We start from the raw sequence: 26759 nt of genomic DNA, 5'->3' as shown, positions 1-26759 counted from the left end.
GACAGTAAAGAATCTGGCTTTTCCAGTACTCATGTACGGATGTAAGTATTGGGTCATAAAGAAGTCTGGGCACTGAAGAATGGATACTTTTGAACTGGGGTGCTGGAGAAGACTCTTGAGAGTTCCTTGAACAGCAAGGAGATCAAACCAGTCAGTCCTAAAGGAAATCAGTCCTGAATATTCATTGGAAGAACTGATGCTGAAGCTCCAATACTTTGGCCACCTGATACTAAGAGCCAACTCATTGGAAAAGACCCTGATGCTGGGAAAGACAGAAGGCAGGAGGAGAAGGAGATGACAGGATGAGATGGCTGGGTAACATCACTGATTCAATGGGCATGAGTTTGAGCAAACTCCAGGAGATAGTGAAGGACAGGGAAACCTGGCATGCTGCAGTCCATGGGGTCGCAAAGAGTTGGACACTACTGAACAATAACAAAATGTCTTATAGTCTTTGTATTATCTTTATAAGATAATAAAACTAGCTGAACCCACTTGTCTTATTTTAATCTCTATAAAGATACGTTCTTTTTTGAAATGCCATGATTGATTTGACAGACTAAGATGTGAAATTTCAGAGGTTTTCAAATCAGAAAACCTGAAAAGTTCTAAACATTCTGATTACATTACTCAGAAAGATTTAGTTGTTCTTTTTTTAAAGCCATGAGTTTTAAAACTTTACTGAATTACAAATGATCCAAGCATATGTTACACTTTCATCAATTCCAGATTTTCAATACAGATGAAATCATCTCTTGGAGAGCTTCCTTCAGAAAATTTGCAGTTGGGGTTCCCTGGTGGCTCAGACAGTAAAGAATCTGCCTGCAAGGCAGGAGACCCGTGTTCTATCCTTGGGTCAGGAAGATCCCCTGGAGTAGGAAATGGCAACCCACTAGCATTCTTGCCTGGAGAATTCCATGGACAGAGGAGCCTGGCAGTCTACAGTCCTTGGGGTCACAGAGTTGGACACGACTGATTGTCTAATGCTTTCTTTCACTTAAAAATTCATCAGTAAAATGGCCAGTTTCTGCATATATATTTGAATGTGGTTTATTCCCCACTGACATTTTACCTAGGAAAAGGAAATGGTAACCTACTCCAGTATTCGTGCCTGGAGAATCCCATGGACAGAGGAGCCTGGCAGGCTACAGTCCATGGTCACAAGAATTGGACACTACTTAGTGACTAAACCACCAACCACCAGCATTTTACCTACATTGTATTGATTCTTTTATCTTACTGTTAGTGCATTTAATTTCTCTCTGCTTTGGTTTTAGTAAATAGACTGACACTTGACATGTGTTTTTCCAAGGTTCAATTTTAAGTATTAATGTATTGATAAAATGCCTTTTGAACTACTCCGATGAAAGGTCCTGTGTAAATAGCAAATATTGTTTGTGTTGCTGTTGGTCTCATTATGTACATTTTCTCTACTGGCCTCTGTCTTTCAAGACTGAGACCTGTATTTTATATTTGAAGATGTTTCCTTTCAAGATAAAATATAATTAAGATATTTAATATCAGGAAATGATTTCATTTTTCTACCAAAGAATAATTCCTATTAAATAAATAACATATCCCTGAGAAAGTAAGTACTTCTTTGTGTATAATACTTTTAACTTGACTTGTTGATATCTCTGAAAAATTACCCATGTAATTCTCAAGGTCAAATTACCCAGGGAGTAGGAACAAAACTAATTTAAAAGCTGACTTCTTATGGACCACTTAGGAGACTGCTGGTTTTTCACTGCAGTCAGGTTATTTATTTATTTATTTTTTGTTATCTTGTTCCTTTATTTATGAATGTTAGTTACAAACATACACTCACATACATATATATACCACATACACATACATATCTCCCCCTTTAACATACCACGTAATGGATACTATGTAATAATTACAGAAAACAATTTTCTGCATATTAAGCATTTAATCAGGGAAATCTGAATAGAAGGCATGAAAGTCACTATAGCTTATATTGTGTATTCTTGGGGTGATGGTGGTCTCAATCAGGGACATTTGTGAATTTCTGTCATTTTTGGTTGCCACAATTTTGGGGGTTGCATCTGGTATCTAGGGGATTCATGGCTACTGTTAATCATCCTACAATATACAGGACAGGTCCCAACCCTCAATAATTAATTATTGGTTCAAAATATCAGTAGGGCCTTGCTTGAGAAACTTATATTCTTTACATATAATAGAACTTTTAAAATTCATCTTCAACAATCAGGGTTCTCCTGGATTTTGTGCATCCTGTTAATTCTTCATCCCCCTGGGTTTCTTTTCAGTATGGCATCGTGGGAAGAACAGGAGCTGGAAAAAGTTCCATCATTGCTGCCCTTTTTAGATTGTCAGAAGCTGAAGGTGGCATTTACATTGATGACATCTTGACAACCAGTATTGGACTGCACGATTTAAGGAAGAAAATGTCAGTTGCACTTCAGGTATGCATAGCAGAACACTCTTACATGTTCTTTTCATAAGGTGTCTAAAGTTTAAGTGCTTTTAATTTGATTGGTCTTTTCAAGGTAAGTGAATGAGTTGATCCTTTTTTTCCCAGTAGAGCATATATTTTAGCAGCAGGTATTTTCAACAGACACTTTCATCAGATACCAGGTTTTTTGTTGTTGTTGTTGTTGTAGTTGTTCATTTGTTAGTTTTGTGTGCATGTGATTTAATAACTTACTGAGATAGATTTCTGGACTCAGACTTCATCAGTTTCCACAGTGTTTCCACTGATAATCACATAATTCTGAGAACAGAAGGATAAATGATTTGTTAGCACTGGAGAGGTTCCTATAGGGAAACATGAATTTTATTAATAAGTGTCTTACAGATGTAATTTTGCTGTGGGAAATGAGGACATCTTTTAAAGTGATTATCTCCTTGGAGAACTTTCTGTGAAATTGTGGGGCTTTGAGAATCATAGGATATATAGATGCTTTGGGGAGACTTTGACAATTTAGTCATTAATGAATAATTTTCACCAGGGAGGCAGTACAGAATAGTGAGGAAGAGCGGTGGACTCAGAATTCTGTCTCTGTGTACCTTGGTTTTCTCTGTCTTACAAGGCAGATAATGGTATCACCCCCTCAATCAGTTGTGAGGACAAAATAGGTCAATGAGTGTGAAGTGTTTCACGTAGACCCATATGTGCCTGCTGTGATGGTGGAGTGCTGAGTTGGAAATCTCTTCCTGGGCTCTCATTCTGTTCTCTTTTCTTCTTCTTTGTAAAGTAGTATAACTTTCAAGGAGCATTTTGGAGACTGGATTATATGCGTGGTAGACACTCCCGTCATTCCTTGTGGTTCATTCACTCAACATAATTCTGTGACATTTACTGAGAAATTTCTATCCTCCAGGTATATAGCCAAGGGCAACATAGGCCATGTGTCCTCATCTATCACCCTGCCCTCTGCTTTCACAGACTTGCTGATTAAAAAAAAAATGAGTTTTTATTTATATACTTAGTAATCATCTGCCCATCAAGGCAAGCTCAGAAAAATACCCCCTTGAGATGAGAAACAGAGAGAAGGTGAGACACAATGAGCCAGGCAAATGTGCTTCCTGGAATGTGGGTGCAATATGTCCTGAAATGCCTATTTCTCAGGAAGCATGTACAACATGGCACCCAAAGGAAGGCGAATGTGGACTTGGGTATGGCTGTTGCTACCTGCCATGACCTCAAAAATACCTGGAATTAATCTTAAGTAATTTTAAAATCAAGATATTCTTTTAAGACTTTAGTGAAATGCCACATCAAACCCTTTAAGATGTCTGCTGTCAAAGAAAAGAGAGAGAAAAAAAAGAATGTAGAGAAATTAGAATCCTTGTTCATTGCTGATAGGAATGTGAAATAGTGCAGCTACTATGGAAATCAACTTGCTGGTTGCTCTGAAGAGTTAATGATGGAATTATCATATGACCTAGCAATTCTACTTAAGAGTATAAACCCAAAAGAATTGGAAGAAAGGTCTTGAAGAGACACTGGAACCTGCATGTTATAGCAGCATTATTCTCAACAGCAAAAAGGTGGAGGCACCCAAGGGTCCATTGACAGATGAATCAACAAACCAAATGTGACGCATATACATACAGTAGAATATTACTCAGCCTTAATAAAGAATAAAATTCTGACACATGCTACAGACAGATGACCTTGAAAAAATTAAGCTAAGTGAAATAAGTCATTTACAAAGGACAAATACTGTATGATTCTACTAATAGGAGTTACCTCGAATAGCAAATTCATGGATACAGGACATAGAATGGCGGGTGCCAGGAGTGGCTAGGAGAGGGGAGTTGTTGTTTAATGGGTACAGAGTTTCAGTTCTTCAAGATGAAAGGAGATCTGAGGCTGGATGGTGGTGATGGCTGTACAACAATGTGAATGTATTTAACACCACTGAACTGTGCACTTAAAGTGGTTAATCTAGCAAATTTTTTTTGTGTGGATTATTTTATTTTTTAACTTTACAATATTGTATTGGTTTTGCCATATATAAACATGAATCCACCACAGGTATGCATGTGTTCCCCATCTTGAACCCTCCTCCCTCCTCCCTCCCCATACCACAAATTTTATGTATATTTTATCACAATTGAAAAAAATTTTTTTCAAAGCTATCCCTTTCAGGAAAAAATGGGAAGAACTTCTTAGCACATTAAGTCCCCATATTTAAAGATTTCATCTGGCTATTAGATTTATGACTTATGATTACAGTAGAAAATAAATGAGCTTAGATTCCCAAGTTTTATGTTTTGATGGTACTCATCTCTGAAATGGCCATGTGAGATTAGTTAGTAGAAATAAAGGGCATGTCTGTAAAGTGCTTTCACATCCTTGAATGCAAAGCTTTAGAAACATCCCTGAATTATTTTTAATGCTTCTTAAAAGAAAAATGTTGTATGCTTGTGTACATAATTCTGTAAATAAATAACATTAGATAATTCTTGGCTCTGCCAATAATATTTGGTAGCACATCTGAGCAAAGACTAAACATGCCTTGACATTGGCATGTTTTGGTTCTATTCTGTTGGTTTCCATCCTTCCTTTGAGCATGTTCTAGGTACACAGTCCAGAGAGCATGTTTGCAAAATAGTGCTAAGCTTTGTATCCATGTAGATTCCACTTTATATGCCTTTGTCTCCAAGGTGCAGTGTTGCTTGATTAAAGAGAGAAAATCTGGAGAGAACTTGCAATGTATAAAGATTCCCAGGAAGCCATACAGGAGGCAGACGGGGCTAGAATGGTTAAGAGTGTAGACCCAGTGTCAGTGTGACCCACAGTTTATTCCTGCTCTGCCTCATCGACTGTGGGGTCTTGATAATGTCACTTGGCTGCCAAGCTTCAACATCCTCGTCCTTAAACCCGGTCTGGAAATCATTGCCCCACAGATTTGTGGTGAAGATGTAACTTAGTGAGATAATGTTTGTGCCCTTGTCTCGTTCTTAGGAATGCTCAGTCATCAGGAACTGTTATTAGTCTTAAGAATCAGGGTATTGGCCTTTTGGGTATTATTTCTACTTAAGTAGAAAGTAGAGTAACACCTTCTAAAATGACTTTTCTGTTTAATTTCTGTTGATGTGTTCATGGTCTTTGGTGATTTTCTTTATATTTGTTGTTTAATAATAAAAAACTAAACATTACATAAATATGAATAGTAAAGCAAAGAAACAGAAAATAAAAACAAACAAACAAAAAACATAATAGGAATTTTGGGGAAAAGCACCACATAGAAATGTATCTAACATTTTCCAAGAGCAAGAAATCAGACTAAAATTTTTTTGTATTTTGATTTCTGGCTTTCCTCCCACCAGCTTCTTCCCTGACCATCACCTTATACACACTCTTACTTTCTAATCCCTCACCAAGACTTCCAGTCTTTTTCTCAGCCCTCCCCACACTCTTGAATATTTTCTTTCTCTCTTTGAGAACAGGGCCTATATCTCTCATTTCTGTTCCTCTAGTGCTTGTTACAGTCCCTGACAAGTTACATGAGTATTAATAATAATTCCTAATGTTTATGGAATCATTAACACATTTTAGTTTCTTATCCCACCATTTCCTGCTTAATTCTCACAATTTGTTGTTATCCTTATCTGATAGATTTAAAATCTGAGTCATTGGGAGCTTATCCTACTTTGCAAGTAAGGGGCAGAGCCAGGATTCAAATTTTATGTGTGTCTACTTTTTAAAAATTGAAGTATAGTTGATTCACAGTGTTTCAGTTGTATAGTGAAGAGTTTCAGTTTTATCTCCAAAGACTCCCATAGCAGCAGAGTAAAATCCAAAGTACTAGTCATACGACAGAGACCTACACTCTCCAGTATCCACCTTGTCCACTTCTCAGTCGTCTGACTCTTTGTGACCCCATGGACTGCAGCACGCCAGGATTCTCTGTCCATCACCAACTCCCAGAGCTTGCTGAAACTCATGTCCATTGAGTCAGTGATGCTATCCAATCATCCCTTTCTCTTCCTGCCTTCAGTCTTTCCCAGCATCAGGGTCTTTTCCAGTAGTCAGCTCTTCACATCAGATGGCCAAAGTATTGAAGCTTCAGCTTCAGTATCAGTCCTTCCAGTGAATATTCAGGGTTGATTTCCTTTAGGATTGACTGGTTTGATCTCCTTGCAGTCCAAAGAACTCTCAAGAATCTTCTGCAACACCACAGTTTAAAAGCATCAATTCTTCAACTGTGTTGTACTCATCAGATATTTTCCCGATTTTTCCTACCGTCCCACTTGAAAGGACTCCCTAAACCATAGAAAGAATAAGTAAGTATAGAGCAAAGCCAGAAGATAATATTCCTATTGCTCTGTCCTTCATTTGGACAATATCAGTTTAGAAATGGGTTTATGCACTTGTATGTCATGGGCTGATATGTGTCAGAAGATACTCAAAATGTTATCCCTCCCCAACCAAGAGACCTTTGTCTTTACAGCATCTTGCTAGCTGCAGAGGTGGAGAAAGTATGTTAGTTTGGTTGCTTGAATTTACTTGTCTAAGTGCAAAAACTTACATTCGTCTTTCTCTCAAATAAATAGGAAGCAGTGATGCTTGTGTCTCAACACCCCAATATAGGGAACTTAGGAAGCTGAGAGCAGACTCTGCAGAGGGAGAGCCCAGTGCTGTTTTTTGAGTTGCCCCTCTTAGCTGAGCCAGGCCCACACTGGATCCTTGGTCCTTGTGATCCTGGAAGTAGCAGGGAGCTTCCATGGTGGTCTCTCTTTCTCCTAGGCTCATCCCTGTCACTGCTGACTCCCCATGAACAGGTCAGAACTGGGGGAGATGTGATGGTAACAAGGACCTGGGTAGGAGCAGAGACAGGGGAGTGGGGACATAGACCATCAGTCATGGGAGGAACATTCAAAGATGAATACTGTGTTCTTAAGAAGGTACTCCTCAACTTCTGTTCAAAATTTTAGGAATAATCTAAAATGAAAGTTCTTCTTAAATAATTTCCTTAAACACAACAGGTAGCTGAAGTATGTGTGTTCTTTGTGCTCAGGATCTGAAGTACTTAAATATGTCCCCCAGAAAGACCACCAGTTGAGATTATATGCAGGGAGTAGCCTGCTTACTTGAAAGGACCTGGAAAATGGAGGGAAGATGGAGAAACGAAGGAGAAGAATATTGAGGACCAGCCTCCCCTCACCTGGCTACATCACTTGTGTAAACCTCATGGAGACACCTGAAGGATGAGAAATCACCAGCATGTGGGAATCTTAAGGCTGATAATTACAAACAGTAACAAGTTTTTATAAAAATCAGAAGTAGAATGATGGTTATTCCCCTGACAAGGACCACTTACCATTGTTTAGATGGTTGTTTAGTCTTTGATCCTAAATTCGAGTTTTAAGGGAAACCTTAAATTTGGTCTCGAGATTTTTTAGTTCAGTTCAGTACTCATTCTGAAATATTGTATGACTAGTGATTTTCAGGGCTTTGGAAGCATAGTGGCCACTTAATCAACTCTGTGCGACTAAATATCCCTTTATAATGTCTTTTTAATTCTGGATTTTGTTCAGGGGTATGTCTTTTTTTGGTGGCACACCCTGAGTTTTCTGTATCATTTCTCTCTCATTAGACTTAAAACTGAGACCATATTGAAGGAAGGTTTGGAAGGCTTCCTGAGTATCGTTCTTCCTCATGATTAGGGAAAAGAAATGTCTGTCTTCTTCGTCTTTCCTCTCAGGCTTTTGTGAAGTGAGGAGGAAAGTCCAGCCCCAAGGCCAGGCAGGATTTGAACATGGGGATTCCGAGCAGTTCCGGGCACCTGTGGAAGAGTCAGGTCTCCTCTTGTTCCCACCCACACGTGTGCCTCCCCTTGTTCTGCCCCCTTCACTGAAAGGAGCCAATTGTGCTCTTCTCTTCTGCCCATATTCTTATGGCCTGGCTTACTGAGCCTTCCAGAAGAAACTGTAAGTGGCCTACATGAGCTTATGTACAGGATTCTCTCTTGAGGCCAAGAGGAGACATATATTTCCAGAGTAATTTACTTGTGGCTCCTCCTGAAGCAGATGAACAGGAAGAACTATTTAAATCAAAGTATCATGACACAGGTCACAGTGGGTTTCAGGTCCTCCTGGCCTTGCAGTTAATAACAGATTTGAGGCAGGCCATCCTGACACACAGGTTAGAGAACGTGGGACTAGCTGATGCCAAAATCAAAGGTGATCTCTCCATGGACAGAGGTGCTGCAGACCCCAGGAGCTGACGTTCCCCTTGCACATGTGGGGATGTTCATTTCACACATGTGGAGAGAGTCCAGATCCTAGAAGACAGTCTGACCAATGGAGAAAATAGCCTAGTTTACTCTTCAGTGCTAATGTGTAAATATTTAATGGTTTGTTTTGAGGCACAAACCTCTACTAATCATGCTGTTGGTATTTCCCAGTCACACCAGGATTGACAGTTAATTTATGTAGATCTTGACATTAAGTTTCTCATGTAATTATTTCCTCAGTTTGTGTGAGTATTTAAACAGATATTTATTACCAGGGTGGTATTTTTTTTTTTTAATCAAATCTTCCTTTGTCTTCAGTTTTTTCCTTAAGATGAAAAAAACTTCTTCAACACTTTCTTCTGTTAGTGTTCAGTAGTTCAGAAGATACTTTGTAGCACACTTTGTACAATGGAAAATAATTTTAGAGATACTGTTTTGTAAACATACATTTGCAACTTTATTATTAATAATTAATGAATTTAGATGTTTTTGTATTTCAATTTTGACAGTCTGTACACATTAGAATAAAATAAAAAGAGGTTAAGGTAATAACACTCACTGTTTTGGCATATTTAGGAACCTGTTTTATTCACTGGAACAATGAGGGAAAATCTGGATCCCTTTAATGAGCATGCGGATAACGAACTGTGGAATGCCTTAGAAGAGGTAATTTATTAATAGTAACTGTAATTAACTTGTTAGCATCTGTATATGTGTGTTTACATTTAGAGCTTTGCAGATAATTAAGGGGAGCGTGTCAGTTTCACTGACTTCAGTAATAGGAAAACACTGATGACATAGATATGCTTAAAAATGTGTGTATTGATGATGATGAAAATCAACAATATAATGTGACATGTTTTCATTTTAGCTATTTTCCTTGAACCCTGAACAAATAGACACATTATCTTGTCCTTAGCAGAGTACTCAATTGGATGTTGAAACTGTGGGATCAAATTCTACTAGTGACCTGGTGAATTAATTACTCCATTATACTCCAATATTCATTTTATTCCTCTGGCCTTAGGAAACATCTCCTAAGTGGAGACAATAGTAGTTTTTCCTTATTAACTAAAAGATATAAACAAGATCATACTAATAAAATGTAGAAGATTCATAGGAAAGTGTTTATAAAAGTAAATTATATAGTCAGAATTAATGATGATTATTTATTGGCAATCATGTCATTTTAATGCTGTAGCATGAATGCAGATAACAGAACCCTGGAACATCTGCTCAGCTTTTATATGGGTAGGTTCATTTCTAGAGAAATTTCTGTTATTTGTGTCATGTTTTCCCTTGCTCCACTTCTTTGAATTTCCTCACCCTTGCATAAAAAGAAAATTTGACTATTAGTTGCTGTCAGTTTGTATTTTAATACAGACTATTTTGTGTATTTGCACTCCTTTTAAAAATCAGTTCTACTGATGCCAGAAACCCTAGACTTCTTTTTTTTTTAATTAATTTATTTTAATTGAAGGCTAATTACTTTACAATATTGTAGTGGTTTTTGCCATACATAGTCTTTGCTTTTAAAAAGTAAGAATGAGCATTCCTATACATTAACGATGAAAGATCAGAAAGAGAAGTTGAGAAAAAAAATCCCATTTACCATTGCAACAAAAAGAATAAAATACCTAGGAATAAACCACCTAAGGAGACAAAAGACCTGTACTTATAAAACTACAAGGTACTGACAAAAGAAATCAAAGATGATGCAAACCAGATGGAGGGATATACCATGTTCTTGGATTGGAAGAAGCAATATTGTGAAAATGACTATACTACCCAAAGAATCTACAGATTCAATACAATCCCTGTCAAATTACCAATGGCATTTTTCATAGAATTAGAGCCAAGACTTTTACAGTTTTAATGGAAACACAAAAGATCCCAAGTAGCCAAAGCAGTCTTAAGAAAGAAAAACAAAGCTGGAGAAATTAGGTACCCTGACTTCAGAATATATTATTGAGTTGGCAAAAAAGTTTGTTATATAAGATTTTATTTAAAAAAAAACAACGAACTTTTTTGACAGTTCAATACAGAGCTAGAGTAATTAAGCTGGTATGGCACCAGCACAAAAACAGAAATACAGATCAATGGATTAGGCTAGAGAGCCCAGAGATGAACTCACAAACCCGTGGCCAACTAATCTATGACAAAGGAGGCAAGAATATACAATGAATAAAAGGTGGTTTCTTCAGTAAGTGGTGCTGGGAAAACTGGACAGCTATGTCTAAAAGAATAAAATTAGATCACTCCCTGATACCATATACAAAAATAAACTCAAAGTGGATTGAAAACCTAAATGTAAGACCAGATACTATAAGATTCTTAGAGGAGAACACAGGGAAAAAACTCTACCTAAATAACTACTAAATGTTTGATCGATCTTTTCATTTTAGAGAAGTGTGGCATATTTTTTTTAATCTTTTTTGTTGTTGTTGTTGTTACACAAATCTGATAGATTGATTGTTCACTTTGGTTTGAATTGGTGTGTTTGTCATTTAGTGTCACCCTTCTAGGGAAGCTCTGAAATCTGTAATATACAGATGAACCTTGACTATGAGCAGGCAGATTTGGAGGTATGACCGTTTCCAGCCAGTAATTCTGGTTTCTGAAGGATGTCACGACTGAGTCTTTATACACCCACCCAGCTTTTCAGCAGCATGTGAATTTTGTTTTCTTAAATTGAGTCGATTGCTTCACCTTCTCCTGCCTGAAAAACAGTGTATCTCTGATTTCATTTAAGTTTGTGAGTCTTTTACAGTAAAATTCTACAAGATAAGAGGTGTGTAGAGCATTTAACCACTAAATGCAAAGAACAATAGGATGATCCACTACTCTTGAATTCATAGGACAAATTTAATGGTGAAATCGGGACACATCTTAAAACTGGAAGTACTGGTAAATTATTTTTCTATTTGTTTTCCAGATTGAGACCCTTCTTCAGATTCTCAGGTAGCATTACTCTAGAATTTTAGAACATATTGTTCCATGGACAGAGAGGCAATCTAAATTATAAAAATGCTAAAGTAGTAGATAATCCTAAGATCTATGTCTATTTAAACTACATTTGGAACTTTCTATAAAAAGGAAATGTGAGTTTATTTCACAAAGTCAAGTGTGTGGTTTCCATGTATTGCTTCTGGAACTAACTCTGTTAACTTTGGTGATATCACTTGGAGAAATCATCCCACTATTATGGTTCTCTAGGAGTTTATTCCTTATGACTATTTTAAAAGAAAACTTACCAAATCATTCACTGAAAAACATACAAATGTGATAAAGAAACAATTCCTCAAGAATCTGGATAAAGGGGGTGATTTATCACTCTAAGTTATTGTTGTTCAGTTGCTAAGTCACCTCTGACTCTTTGTGACCCCAATGGACTACAGCACGCCAGGCTTCCCTGTCCCTCGCCATCTCCTGGAGTTTGCCAAAGTTCATGTCCATTGAATAGATGATGCCATCCAGCCATCTCATCCTCTGTCTCCTTCTTCTGCTTCTGCCTTCAATGTTTCCCAGCATCAGGGTCTTTTCCAATGAGTCAACTGTTTGCATCAGGTGGCCAAAATATTGGAGCTTCAGCTTCAGCATGAGTCTTTCCAGAGAGTATTCAGGGTTGATTTCCTTTAAGATTGACTAGTTTGATCTCCTTGTTTTCCAAGTGACTCTCAGTAGTGTTCTCCAGTACCACAGTTCAAAAGCATTGATTCTTCAGCACTCTTTTTTTTTTTTTAATTTTATTTTATTTTTAAACTTTACAATATTGTATTAGTTTTGCCAAATATTGAAATGAATCCGCCACAGGTATACCTGCGTTCCCCATCCTGAACCCTCCTCCCTCCTCCCTCCCCTACCCTCCCTCTGGGTTGTCCCAGTGCACCAGCCCCAAGCATCCAGTACCATGCATCGAACCTGGACTGGCGACTCGTTTCATACTGTCCAGGTCTCACGTTTGTACATGACTACTGGAAAGACCATAGGTTTGATTATACAGACCTTTGTCAACAAAGTGATATATTTGCTTTTTAACACACTGTCTAGTTTTGTCATAGCTTTCCTGCCAAGAAGCAACCATCTTCTAATTTCAAGGCTACAGTCACCATCTGCACTGATTTTAGAGTCCAAGAAGAAGAAATCTGTCACTGCTTCTATCTTTTCCCCTTCTATTTGCCATGAAATGATGGGACTGGATGCTATGATCTTAGTTTTCTTAATGTTGAGCTTTAAGCCAGTTTTTTCACTCTCCTCCTTCATCCTTATCAAGAGGTATCACTAAATCAATGAAGTCAGTTTTTAAGCAAACCAGAAACCCTAGTTATTAATTTGTAAATGATGCCTAACTGGAACCCAAACTCACAGAGTTAACTTGAGAATGAATAGCAGGGAACCAATATGTTTTCCTCTTAATGAACTTCAATTAAAAGGAAAAGATAGCTTAGAAAATTTTTTAAGTCCTCTAGTTCTGTTTTGTCCTTATTCTTTGGCAAAGATGGACATTCAGAAGGAAAACAGTCCTATGGATGCTGCCTGTCTCATTTCGTTGATTTTTCTAAATATGCTGAAAATACATTTTTCATGTAATCAAAATTTGCCAACTTACTGTAAACTGATAAAAGTTCATCAGAAATTGGTGCTATTGGAGTGCTAAAAAGCAAAGGCAGCTCCAAAAATATAACATGAGTAGTGCCTGAAGATGAAGCACTTTATCACTCAGAGGTTAAAAAGTCATAGTAGATAAAACTCTGGAAATGAATCATTGATGTGTTGCTTCTGTTATAAAGCAAAAACAAAACACCTTAGATACTAGGATTTGGAATTAAGAGTATAGTATGGGGGCTTCCGCAGTTGCTCAGTGATAAAGAGTCTGCCTGCAATGAAGAATTGGGGTTGATCCCTGAGTTGGGAAGATTCCCTGAAGGAGGAAATGGTAACTCACCCCAATATTCTTGCCTGGAAAATCCCATGGACAGAGGAACCTGGAAGGCTTCAATCTAGAGTTGACTTAGCAACTAAACAATAACAAAAATTTCCTGTCAAACTGGGAAGAAATCATGAAGTTAAATGTCTGACATTGATCGTGTCTCTGTTAGGACACAAGTGTGTCTCATCACACAGGAAAGCAAGATACAGAAACCTGGGCATCAGCAACCTGTGCATCAGGAACCATGTAGTTCGGTCCTTGCAGTGGCAACAGGTCACGTGTCCATTTCCCCGGGCTTTGTATTAGGTGAACTACCTTTACTGCTGGCCCTGCTCTAGTAAAAGCTCTTCCCCATTTGTTGATTGCATTTCAGTGTCTCCTTCTGACCCACACCAGATTTTCTTTTTGAAAAGTAAGAAATTTCCGCAAAATGTGGAAACCACCTGACCTCTGTGTTCCCCTCCTGTGCGAGGCATCAGCACCTACTACACAGAGTGCACACAGTGATGATGGAGACAGGGTGCCTTATAAGTCCAGTGTATTATTTTTCAGTTTGCTATATTTCATTATTTTCTCAAGATCTAAGATAATCTGGAGTATTCTATACAGAGATGTATAGTTTTGAATAGTAATTATTTGTTCTCTTTTCCTTAAATTATAACTTTTTTAGTGCTTTTGTTTAAAATGTGATATGATGTCTTGGAGCCAGTTAATTTTATAAGAATATATTCTTTATACAATTACACTTAATAAGAAAACAGTTTTATATATAAATTATTTATTCATATGAATTTAGTTTCTAATTTATAGGAACAGATATGTGATTCATTTAAAGTCACTTATGCCTTCATTCATGTTGTTGCTGTTTGTCACGTCTGACTTTTCTGCAACCCCATGGACTAAAGCCTGCCATGCTCCTCTGCCCATGGGATTTCTCAGTCAAGACTACTGGAGTGGTTTCAATTTCCTTAGCCAGGGAGTCTCACCCAGGATCAAAACCAAGTTTCCTGCTTGGCAGGCGGATTCTTTACCACTGAGCCAACAGGGAAGTCCACCTTCATCCAGCCAACAAATATCTACTGAGAGCTTTTCAGGCAATGATTCAGATTCTGGGGCTGTCATAGTCATCAAGAGACAAAATGTCTGTCCTTTTGGAGCTTAAATTCTGGAGAAGTTGAAAAGCAAGCCAATGCATATGTAAAAAAAATCTCAGTTCTGTTACATGCAAAGGAGAAAAGTGAAGCAGAACATGAAGAGGGGCAAGCTGATAGCATTATTAATAATGGGCAATATCTATTAATCTGTTACAAATTCTGCATGTACTGACTCATTTACTATTCTTCATAATGTTAAGAGGTACACACCTTTATAATTATGATATTATAGTCTTACTTAGAGTTTAGGAAGCTAAGATAGGGTAGGTTCAGGAATTTTCCCAGTTGGCATAGCCAGGCAAGACTTACCCCCAGGCTGCCTGGCTTCAAGTCTTCTCCAATTTGATTTTGTTTGGCTTCAAAAAAAAAAAAAAAAAAAAAAGTAGTCAACAAAAGAGTCCAAAAGCAGTATTTGGGTGCAGTCTCAAAAATGACAGAATGATCTTGGCTCATTTCCAGGGGAATCCATTCGGTATCACAGTAATCCAAGTCTATGCCCCAACCACTAATGCCAAAAAAGCTGAAGTTGAACAGTTCGATGAAGACCTACAAGACCTTCTAGAACTAAAACCAAAAAAGATGCCTTCTTCATCATAGGGGACTGAAATACAAAACTAGGAAGTCAAGAGATACATGGAGTAACAGGCAAGTTTGGCCTTGGAGTACAAAATGAAGCAGGGCAAAAGCTAACAGGGTTTTTCCAAGAGAACATGCTGGTCATAGCCAACACCCTCTTTCAACAACACAAGAGAAGACTCTACACATGGACATCACCAGATAGTCAATACCGAAATCAGATTGATTATATTTTTTGCAGCCAAAGATGGAGAAGCTCTATACAGTCAGCAAAAACAAGACCAGGAGCTGACTGTGGCTCAGATCATGAACTCCTTAGTGCAAAACTCAGGCTTAAATGGAAGAAAGTAGGGAAAACCACAAGCAATTCTGATGGGACCTAAAACAAATCCCTTACAAATTATACAGTGGAAGTGACAAGTAGATTCAAGGGATTAGTTCTGATAGAGTGCCTGAAGATCTATGGACACAGGTTTATAACAGTCTACAGGAGGTGGTGAACAAAACCATCCTCAAGAAAAAGAAATGCAATAAGGCAAAATGGTTGTCTGAGAAGGCCTTACAAATAGCCAAGGAAAGAAGAGAAGCAAAAGGCAAAGGAGTAAAGGAAAGATATATGCATCTCAACGCAGTGTTCCAAAGAATAGCACAGAGAGATAAGAAAGCCTTCCTAAGTGATCAGTGCAAAGAAATAGAGGAAAGCAATAGAAAAGGAAAGACTAGAGATCTTGTAAAGAAAATTAGCAATACTAAGGGAACATTTCCTGCAAGGATGGGCACAGTAAAAGACAGAAGCGGTATGGATATAACAGAAGCAGAAGATATTAATAAGAGGTGGCAAGAATACATGGGAGAACTATTTTTATAAAAGGTCTTAATGACACAAATAACCACAATGGTGTGATCAGTCAGTTAGAGACAGACGTCCTGGAGTGTGAAGTCAAGTGGGCCTTAGGAAGCATCATGATGAAGAAAGCTAGTGGAAGTGATGGGATTCCAGCTGATCTATTTAAAATGGGTGAACATATCTCCACTCATCAACAGAAAAGTGGATTAAAGATTTACTGAGCATGATCCCGCCCTTCAGAACAAGACCCAGTCTCCCCCTGTAAGTCTCTCCCATCAGGAAGCTACCAAAAGCCTCTTATCCTTCTCCATGCAGACAGACTGAAAACCACAATCACAGAAAACTAAGCAATCTAATCACATAGACCACACCCTTGTCTAACAATGAAACTATGAGCCATGCCCTTTAGGGCCACCCAAGACAGATGGGTCATGGTGGAGAGTTCTACAAAATGTGGTCCACTGGAGAAGGGAATGGCAAAGCACTTCAGTATTCTTGCCTAGATAACCCCTAGATAATGTTCCCAAGATAATGAACAATATGAAAAGGCAAAAATATAGGACACTGAAAGATGAATTCCCCAGGTTGGTAGGTGCCCAATAATCTACTGGAGATCTGTGGAGAAATAACTCCAGAAAGAATGAAGAGACAGAGCCAAACCAAAAACAATACCCAGATGTGGATGTGACTGGTGATAGAAGCAAGGTCTGATGCTGTAAAGACCAAAAATGCATAGGAAGCTGAAATGTTAGGTCCATGAATCAAGGCAAATTGGAAGTGGTCAAACATGAGACGGCAAGAATGAACATTGACATTTAGGAATTGGCGAACTAAAATGGACTGGAATGGGTGAATTTAACTCAGATGACCATTATATCTACTACTGTGGGCAAGAATCCCTTCAAAGAAATGGAGTAGTCATCATAGTCAACAAAAGAGACTGAAATGAAATACGAGAATGTAATCTCAAAAACGACAGAATGATCTCCGTTCGTTTCCAAGGCAAACCATTCAATATCATGATAATCCAAGTCTATGCTCTGACCAGTAATGCTGAAGAAGCTGAATTTGAATGGTTCTATGAAGACCTACAAGAACTGTTAGAACTAACACCCAAAAAACATGTCCGTTTCATTAGAGAGGACTGGAATGCAAAAGTAGGAAGTCAAGAAACACCTGGAGTATCAGTCAAATTTGGCCTTGGAGTACAGAATGAAGCAAGGCAAAGGCTAATAGAGTTTTGCCAAGAGAACACACTGATCATAGCAAACACCCTCTTCCAGCAACACAAGAGAAGACTCTGCACATGGACATCACCATATGGCCAACACCAAAATCAGATTGATTATATACTTTGCAGACAAAGATGGAGAAGCTCTAAACAGTCAGGAAAAATAAGACTGGGAGCTGACTATGGCTCAGATCATAAACTCCTTATTGCCAAATTCAGACTTAAATTGTAGAAAGTAGGGAAAACCACTAGACCATTCAGGTATGACCTAAATCAAATCCCTTACAATTATACAGTAGAAGTGAGAAATAGATTTAAGGGACTAGATCTGATAGAGGACCTAATAAACTATTGACAGAGGTTCGTGACACTGTACAGGAGACAGGGATCAGGACCATCCCCAAGAAAAAGGAATGCAAAAAAACAAAATGGCTGTCTAAGGAGGCCTTACATATAGCTGTGAAAAGAAGAGAAGTGAAAAGCAAAGGAGAAAAGGAAAGATATACCCATGTGAATGCAGAATTCCAAAGAATAGCAAGGAGAGATAAGAAAGCCTTCCTCAGTGATCAATGCAAAGAAATAGAGGAAAACAATAGAATGGGAAAGACTAGAGATCCCTTTAAGAAAATTAGAGATACCAAGGGAACATTTCATGTAAAGATGTGCTCAATAAATGACAGAAATGGTATGAACCTAACAGAAGTAGAAGATATTAAGAAGAGGTGGAAAGAATGCACAGAAGAACTGCACAAAAAAGATCTTCATGACCCAGATAATCATGATGGTGTGATCACTCACCTAGATCCAGACCTCCTGGAATGTGAAGTCAAGTGCACCTTAGGAAGCATCACTATGAACAAAGCTAGTGGAGGTGATGGAATTCCAGTTGAGTTATTACAGATTGTAAAAGATGATTCTGTGAAAGTGCTGCAATGAATATGCCAGCAAATTTGGAAAACTCAGCAGTGGCCACAGGACTGGAAAAGGTCAGTTTTCATTTCAGTCTCAAAGAAAGGCCATGCCAAAGAATGCTCAAACTCTGCACAATTGTACTCATCTCACACACTAGTAAATTAATGCTCATAATTCTCCAAGCAAGGCTTCAACAATATGTGAACCGTAAACTTCCAGATGTTCAAGCTGTTTTTAGAGAAGGCAGAGGAACCAGAGGTCAAATTGCCAACATCTGCTGGATCATGGAAAAAGCAAGAGAGTTCCAGAAAAATATCTGTTTCTACTTTATGACTCTGCCAAAGCCTTTGACTGTGTGGATTACAATAAACTGTGGAAAATTCTGAAAGAGATGGAAATACCAGACCAGCTGGCTTGCCTCTTGAAAAATCTGTATGCAGGTCAGGAAGCAACAGTCAGAACTGGACATCGGACCAGAGACTGGTTCCAAATAGGAAAAGTAGTACATCAAGGCTGCATATTGTCACCTGCTTATTTAACTTATATGCAGAGTATATCATGAGAAACACTTGACTGGATGAAGCACAAGCTGGAATCAAGATTTCCAGGAGAAATATCAACCTCAGATATGCACATGACACCACCCTTATGGCAGAAAGTGAAGAAGAACTGAAGAGCTTCTTGATGAAAGTGAAAGAGGAGAGCAAAAAAGTTGGCTTAAAGCTCAACATTCTAAGATCATGGCATCTAGTCCCATCACTTCATGGCAAATATATGGGGAAACAGTGTAAACAGTGTCAGACTTTATTTTTTGGGGCTCCAAAATCACTGCAGATGGTGACTGCAGACATGAAATTAAAAGATGCTTACTCCTTGGAAGGAAAGTGATGACCAACTTAGCATATTAAAAATCAGAGACATTACTTTGCCAACAACGGTCCATCTAGTCAAGGCTATGATTTTCCCTGTAGTCACATATGGATGTGAGAGTTGGACTATAAAGAAAGCTGAGCGCTGAAGAATTGATGCTTTTGAACTGTGGTGTTGGAGAAGACTCTTGTGAGTCCCTCGGACTGCAAGGAGATCCAACCAGTACATCCTAAAGGAAATCAGTCCTGAATATTCATTGGAAGGACTGATGTTGAAGCTAAAACTCCAGTACTTTGGCCACCTGATGCAAAGAACTGACTCATTTGAAAACAGCCTGATGATGGGAAAGATAGAAGGCAGGATGATAAGGGGTCAACAAAGGATGAGGTGGTTGGATGGCCTCACTGTCTCAATGAACATGAGTTTGAGTAAACTCTGGGATTTGGTGATGGACAGGGAGGCCTGCTGTGCTGCAGTCCATGGGGTTGCAAAGAGTCGGACATGTCAGAGTGACTGAACTGAACTGAACTGAATTCAAATCCTAAAAGATGATGCTGTTCAAATGCTGCACTCAATATGCCAGCAAATTTGGAAGACTCAGCAGTGGCCACAGGACTGGTAAAGCCAGTCTTCATTTCATTCCCAATAGAAGGGCAGTGCCAAAAAATGTTCAAATTACCACACAATTGCATTCATTTCCCATGCTAGCAAGGTAATGCTCAAAATCCTTCATGCTAGGCTTCAACTGTATATGAACCAAGAACTTCCAAATGTGCAAACTGGATTTAGAAAAGCCAGAGAAACTGGAGATCAAATTGCCAACATTCATTGGGTCATTGAAAAAGCAAGAGAATTCCAGAAAAATATCTTTTTCATTGACTACACTATAGCCTTTGACTGTGTGGATCACAACAAACTGTGGAAAATTCTTAAAGAAATAGGAATACCAGATCACCGTACTTGCCTCCTGCAAAACCTGTATGCAGGTCAAGAAGCAACAGTTAGAACCAGACAGGGAACATTGGTTCCAAAGCAACAATTTGGACTGGTTCCAAATTGGGAAAGGAGTACATCAAGGCTATATATTATCACCTTGCTTATTTGACTTATATGCAGAGTACATCATGTGAAATGCTGGGCTGGATGAAGCTGGCATCAAGATTGCTGAGAGAAATGTCAATGATGTCAGATATGCAGCTGACACCACCCTAATGGTAGAAAGTGAAGAGGAACTAAAGAGCTTCTTGATAAAAGTGAAAGAAGAGTGTGAAAAAGCTGGCTTAAAGCTCAACATTCAAGAAACTAAGATCATGGCATTCTGTCTCACACTTCATTGCAATATATGGGGAAATAGTGGAAAAAATGACAGACTTTATTTCCAAAATCACTGCAGATGGTGACTGCAGCCATGAAATTAAAAGACGCTTGCTCCTGGAAAAAGGAGATATAACAAACCTATACAGAATATTAAAAAGCAGAGACATCACTTTGCCAACAAAGTCTATGTAGTCAAACCTATGGTTTTCCCAGAAGTCATGTACCAGTGTGAAAGTTGGACCATAAATAAGGCTGAGCGCTGAAGAACTGATGCTTTTGAACTGCAGTTCTGGAGAAGATTGTTGTGAGTCCCTTGGAACACAAGCAGATAAGGAAAGTCAGTCCTAAAGGAAATCAACCCTGAATTTTCCTTGGAAGGACTGATGATGAAGCTGAAGCTCCAGGACATTGGCCGCCTGATGTGAAGAGATGACTCATTGGAAAACACCCTGATGCTGGAAAAGATGGAATCAGGTGGACAAGGGTACGAAAGAGGACAAGATGGTTGGATGGCATCGCTGACTTAATGGACATGAGTTTGAGCAAACTCCAAGCGATAGTGAAGGGCAAGGAACCCTGGTGTGCTGCTGTCCATGAGGTTGCAAAGTGTTGGACACAACTCAGTGACTGAACAACAGCAACCTATATCTATAAGCTAAGGGAAATAAGATGTTGTGTTTTATTTTTCATGCATTTTCATTCACAACAATGCATTTACGACACTGAAGAAAATGCACTTCATTGGTCCACTATTTATAGGTTTAAACTTGGAAAAGAACCATTATTAGAGTGGGCTCCAGGATTACTAATGTATAAGGGGCAGTTTGCCATTGTTTGAAACTTGCATATATTAAACTTCAGAAAATAGTAAAGGGCCAATAAGACTATGTCTCCAGAGAACCAGATTTTCTGTAAAATTTTTGAAAGTTTTTCTCTAGTGTACCAACTCCTATGCAAAATGTACTTTATGAAACTTCACTCAGCCATAAAGATCCTTTTAACTTTTCTGTTTAAATCACATTGGGAGAAATAGCTTCACTTTTTGAGAGACTTCCTTAACTAACCCCTAGGTGGGGTTTCTGGTGGATGTCCTGTGATGGGAATGGGGGACACTGAGATCTTCCTGTCCTGAGTTGACTCCACCATCTTTCTCAGTGAACATTCACTGGAAGGAGCTCTCCCCATCATCTGGCTGTACATATATGATACGTATGAAGTCCTGAGGATGTCAAAGCTCTAGTGTCTAAGAGGCTTGTCTACTTCAGTAACAGTTTGCTTAGAAAAATGTCATTCTTTTCTATCCACAGGTACAACTTAAAGAATCTGTCAAAAGTCTTCCTGCTAAAATGAATACTGAATTAGCAGAATCTGGCTTGAACATGAGTGTTGGTCAGAAACAACTGGTGTGCCTTGCCAGGACTATTCTCAGGAAGAATCAGATATTGATTCTTGACAAAGCCACATCATACGTGGATCCAAGGTATGGAGCTGAGCCCCAGGAAATCTTGAATCTGACTTGTAAATGTGGTAAATGGAAAACATTTAGTGAATCTTCAAAATGTTTCTAACTGCTCGCTTGGCCTCATGGATATCTGTTGGTAATATTAATTCCAGAAAACAAAGGATAAAACCAAGACATGTTATATGGTGTCAATGTTGTTATGAGGCATCATAAAAGAGCTGAATTCTTAAATCCAGCTCCTGATAGTTTCAAGCAGTTTGGAGGGAAGACTAATTTTCCATCATTTTATGAAAAATAGTAAATTTCTAAGTAGACTTTTTATACTTAGTTATTTAGGAACAAGACTATATGTTAAAGTATTGATTTTTAAAAACATTGTAAAAATATCATAGGATATTTTTAGGTCTTAAGTCTGCTTTTCCTGTCTTTACTGAATTAAATCAAATTCTTTGTTTCTAGAACTGATGAGTTCATACAAAAAAGAATTCATGAGAGATTTGCCCAGTGCACTGTGCTGACCATTGCACACAGGTTGAGCAACATTATTGACTGTGAATGGATAATGGTAAGACCCTCACCATTTTAGCTATTTCCATTTATGTTCAATTTTCAATGTATCCTTCCTTGTAAAATTTGATAGGAACCTCCATTAATGTTTCTCTTACTTTCTTCTCTCATTCCTGAAAATTACTCAAGTACTTAACTATACTTTGAGAATGTACTATTAAATAATATATCCAATAATCTTATATCTTCATATTAAAAGTTTGAGTTGTCATTTATTTATGATGGCCAACTTAAAATATTCCAAACCCAAGTTATAGCTCCATATTTTAGTGGAGTAGAACACAGTCGTTTTCACTGTGTCATAGTTGTTTCAGCATTTTTGGATTCCCTTATCAAAAAAAAAAAAAAAAATAGCTCGAACTTAGACTGCTGGGAAGTTGATGGCTAAAGTTGTAGAATGTCTCGGGAGTCCATGAGAAGAAACGGCCTAATGAGAAAAACAGTATTTTTTAACTGAAAGGATTTAATATAAGAAATGTATTACATAGGGATTAGAGGGCTAGAATCACTGGGGTAATGATTTTAGAAAGCAGCTACCATATCCTCGGATAGATCTCCAGACCTGAGAACTAGGAAGAGAGGCCCCGAAGAATTGATGCTCGGACCTCTGAGGAGAGGTCACTGCCCGGTTGCTGGCCATATTTGTAAGGGAGCAGGATGGGGCTGGTTCTCCACGTGCTAATAGCTGGAAGCTGGAGTCAGGTCCCAATGCTGAGGTGATGCTAGTAGCAGAATCAGGTAGTACATTAGCCGTGTTTCCCACCTTCAGTCTCCCTCTAGTGCCCCCTACTGGCAGAACCTAACAAAGGCCACCTGGCAAAAGAGTCTCGGAACTGTTGCTGTGACTTGCAGAGACCCAGCTTCTGCATCACAGATGAGAGTTTGGAAAGAAAGGCAAATCAGGGATGAGAGACTAAACAACCAGAAAGTCTCTTAACAATAGCTCTTTTCTTTACACATGGTAGGCTCCAGGCTTTGGTCTCTGGATTTCTGTCTAGTATCTTCCTTTCTAGGTTTGGTTGGCTCTTTCTTCCTTAGTAATTTAATATTTCCTTCCTTAACTTTATTTCCTTCCTCCATCTATTCCTTTTCTCTCTCTTTTTCGTTTTATCTCTTTCCTTGTCCTTTCCTTCTATTGCTTGCTCAGTTTTAATAAATGAGAAATGGAATGTAGCTTTATAACATAAGAAAAGCATTCCTCAAAGGAAAAAATTTGGCGGCAAATAATCTCAGGGAATGCAAGATACTTTAAGGTATTTTGATGGTCCATACAAAACAGGTAATAATCACTAATGAGTGGTCAATGATACCCACAGTTCCTTATGTCTAAGGAAAATAGTACCATCTCTTTTGACTTCTTGGGCAGCTTCTGGAATATCACCTCCTGTCCTTACTTCACATGCATTGTCAGATGGGATCATCAGTGGGGCACTGAGTAGATACCAGGCTGTCAGCATTGAGACAGTGCTTGTAGTCTCATTCCCCAAGCTGGGCGTGCTTCCTTCTGGGGAGGCAGACGACAGAAATGGGGCATCCCCAACCAAAAGGATGCTCTAGGCTCCAAGCAGTGTGTCTGGCTACCTGGACTAGACATCATGGTAGGAAGCAGGCTCTACCTGCACACTTTCATGAGAGATGGGGTAGCATTCAAGATTGCCGAACAGTGACTCTTAATTTCTGGAAATGTTTTGTGTCAGGCATCCTTAGTCCTTCATTTTGTGTTCTTGAATGCTAATTGGAAAAGTAACCTTTTTTTTCCATTTATTTTTATTTATTTACTTTTAATATTTTTAAAATATAAATTTATTTATTTTAATTGGAGGTTAATTACTTTACAATATTGTATTAGTTTTGCCATACATCAACGTGAATCTGCCACAGGTATACAAGTTTTTACCTGTCACTTTGTTGGTCTTACCTCTCAACATTGTGTTTCAAAGACTGTCCATTTTTCCATAACAAATAAATGATGCTGTGAAATGTACCTGTTTCAAGCCCTTTGTCAGGCTTTAGAAATAACAGCAGAAAGATGGCTTGATCTCCAGCTCAGTTAAGGGTCTTTTCAATTAAATTCTTTGTTCCTATATGTACCCTGAATACTTATTTTTGGTTTTTGGTATGACAGCATTAATGACATTCATGGTAACAGATTCTTTTTATTATTTAATTCTTAGAAGTACTGTCAGCTTGAAATGTGTGGTTGGTTAGGGAAACTGAAGAAGGCAGAATTTGGAAGACATGTCGCCTGGTCAGTCCTAAAGTGTTATCACTCAGCACCTGATCTGCAGATGTGAACATCTATACCCTCTCAACCAGTCAGCTTTCTTAATATTATCAAAATACATTCATTTTTTAAATGTTTTACTTACTGGTTTGTTGTTCAGTCACTAAAGCCATGTCCAACTCTTTGCAGCCCCATGGACTGCAGCATGCCAGGCTTCCCTGTCTTTTGCTATCTCCCAGAGCTCACTCAAACTCATGTTCATTGAGTCGGTGATCCCATCCAACCATCTCACCTTCTGTCATCCCCTTCTCCTCCTTCTCCCAATCTTTATCATCATCAGGGTCTTTTCCAGTGAGTTGGCTCTTTGCATCAGGTGGCCAAAGTATTAGGGCTTCAGCTGCAGCATCAGTCCTTCCAGTGAATATTCAGGGTTGATTTCCTTTAGGATTGACTGGTTTGATCTCCTGCAGTCCAGGAAACTCTTAAGAGTCTTCTCCAGCACCACAGTTCAAAAGCATCAATTCTTAGACTGGCACCCAGCCTTCTTTATGGTCCAACTCTCACATCCATACATGATTTCTGGAAAAACCATAGCTTTGACTAAACGGGCCTTTGTCAGCAAAGCAATGTCTCTACTTTTTAATACACTGTCTAGGTTTGTCATAACTTTTCTTCCAAGGAGCAAGTGTCTTTTACTCACCAATATCTCCTGGTAAGGAGGTTATACATTTCTATAATCTCAAATTTTCTCTCTCTTGGTCAATGTCTATGAACAAATATTTAAAGTAGTTTCATGAAGCAGTGCACTGCCCGTCCCTCCCCAACTTTCTAGTTTTGTCTCTCTGTTCTCCCTCCTTCCTTTACAGCTAAAACCAAACTGATGGTCTTTCAGTTCTCCAGATTCAATCTTCACTGTCTTAGAATGTACCCTCTCTAGACTGTTGGCTTAGTCTAAGGTGCCTGCAGTGGAAATGGTGAGATGGTGGGACCTGGGCTAGATAAGGAAGTGGAGCCAAGTGGACTGTGTGATGGATTGAACATGGGATCTGAGAGCAGAGAGAAAGATTGACGCTGGTTTCTGGGTGCAGAGACTGAGCATCTGGGTGAATGGGGAAGATGGAGGGAGAAGGGAAAGGCAAGGGTTCTGTTTGGAGCCTGTCACCTTTGTGATGAATGACCTTGTTTCCAGGAAAGGATCTTACCCTTCACTGTGGAGCTGCTCTTCCCACTCCTGTGTTGGGAGACCTTCAGTTTAAGGTTCCTTGGTTGAGGTCATCAGTGATGTCATGGGGAGGTCCCACCAGGAGATGTAAACTTGGCCCTGTGTTCACATCTCAGTCTGAGCTGGTTGTGGTTGCTGACTCCTCTGGTAGGAATAAGAGGATTAGACCTCAGGGCACCAAGAGACAGGCATCCCCCAGCTTCAGGGTTGGGGATTGTCCTCTGTGCTCCATTCACCCCAGCTATAAAGCTTACATGTTATTCTAGAGCTTCTAATTCGGAGAAGGCAATGGCACTCCACTCCAGTACTCTTGCCTGGAAAATCCCATGGATGGAGGAGCCTGGTGGGCTGCAGTCCATCGGGTCGCTAAGAGTTGGACACAACTGAGCTACTTCACTTTCACTTTTCACTTTTCACTTTTATGCGTTGGAGAAGGAAATGGCAACCCACTCCAGTGTTCTTGCCTGGAGAATCCCAGGGACAGGGGACCCTGGTGGGCTGCCATCTATGGGATCGCACAGAGTCAGACACGACTGAAGCAACTTAGCAGCAGCAGCAGCAGAGCTTCTAATTACCAGTTGATTTTCAATGTAGCAAAAACATCACAAGTGATGTTCTTTCTCAAACCTTCAATTTTTGAGGCAATCTTATTTTTATTGCTTGCTTTAGAACTATAGACACACCCTGTTTTATTGTGCTTCCCAGATATTGC

The 26759-nt window shown here is 38.9% G+C and overlaps 1 protein-coding gene across 4 annotated transcripts in view; it reads left to right on the top strand.

The window, feature by feature from the left end:
- LOC100299180 (ATP-binding cassette sub-family C member 4) overlaps positions 1-26360 on the top strand; it is a 150655-nt gene extending 124295 nt beyond the window's left edge. The window contains exons 26-29 of one of the 4 annotated variants that reach the window (XM_024989068.2): positions 2295-2450; positions 9312-9401; positions 21880-22052; positions 22494-26360. In XM_024989068.2, coding sequence (XP_024844836.1) covers positions 2295-2450; positions 9312-9401; positions 21880-22052; positions 22494-22620 — 546 coding nt within the window. In that variant the 3' untranslated portion in view covers positions 22621-26360. Of the gene's footprint in view, positions 1-2294; positions 2451-9311; positions 9402-9936; positions 22053-22493 lie in introns of those variants that run through there. The other 3 variants (XM_024989067.2, XM_059884435.1, XR_009493709.1) reach the window with 3 other exon arrangements.
- The last annotated feature ends 399 nt before the right edge of the window (positions 26361-26759 follow it).

This window comes from Bos taurus, unplaced genomic scaffold, assembly GCF_002263795.3.
Source record: "Bos taurus isolate L1 Dominette 01449 registration number 42190680 breed Hereford unplaced genomic scaffold, ARS-UCD2.0 Leftover_ScbfJmS_1899, whole genome shotgun sequence".
Classification (NCBI taxonomy): Eukaryota; Metazoa; Chordata; class Mammalia; order Artiodactyla; family Bovidae; genus Bos; species Bos taurus.
This window is presented reverse-complemented; position numbering and strand designations above follow the sequence as displayed.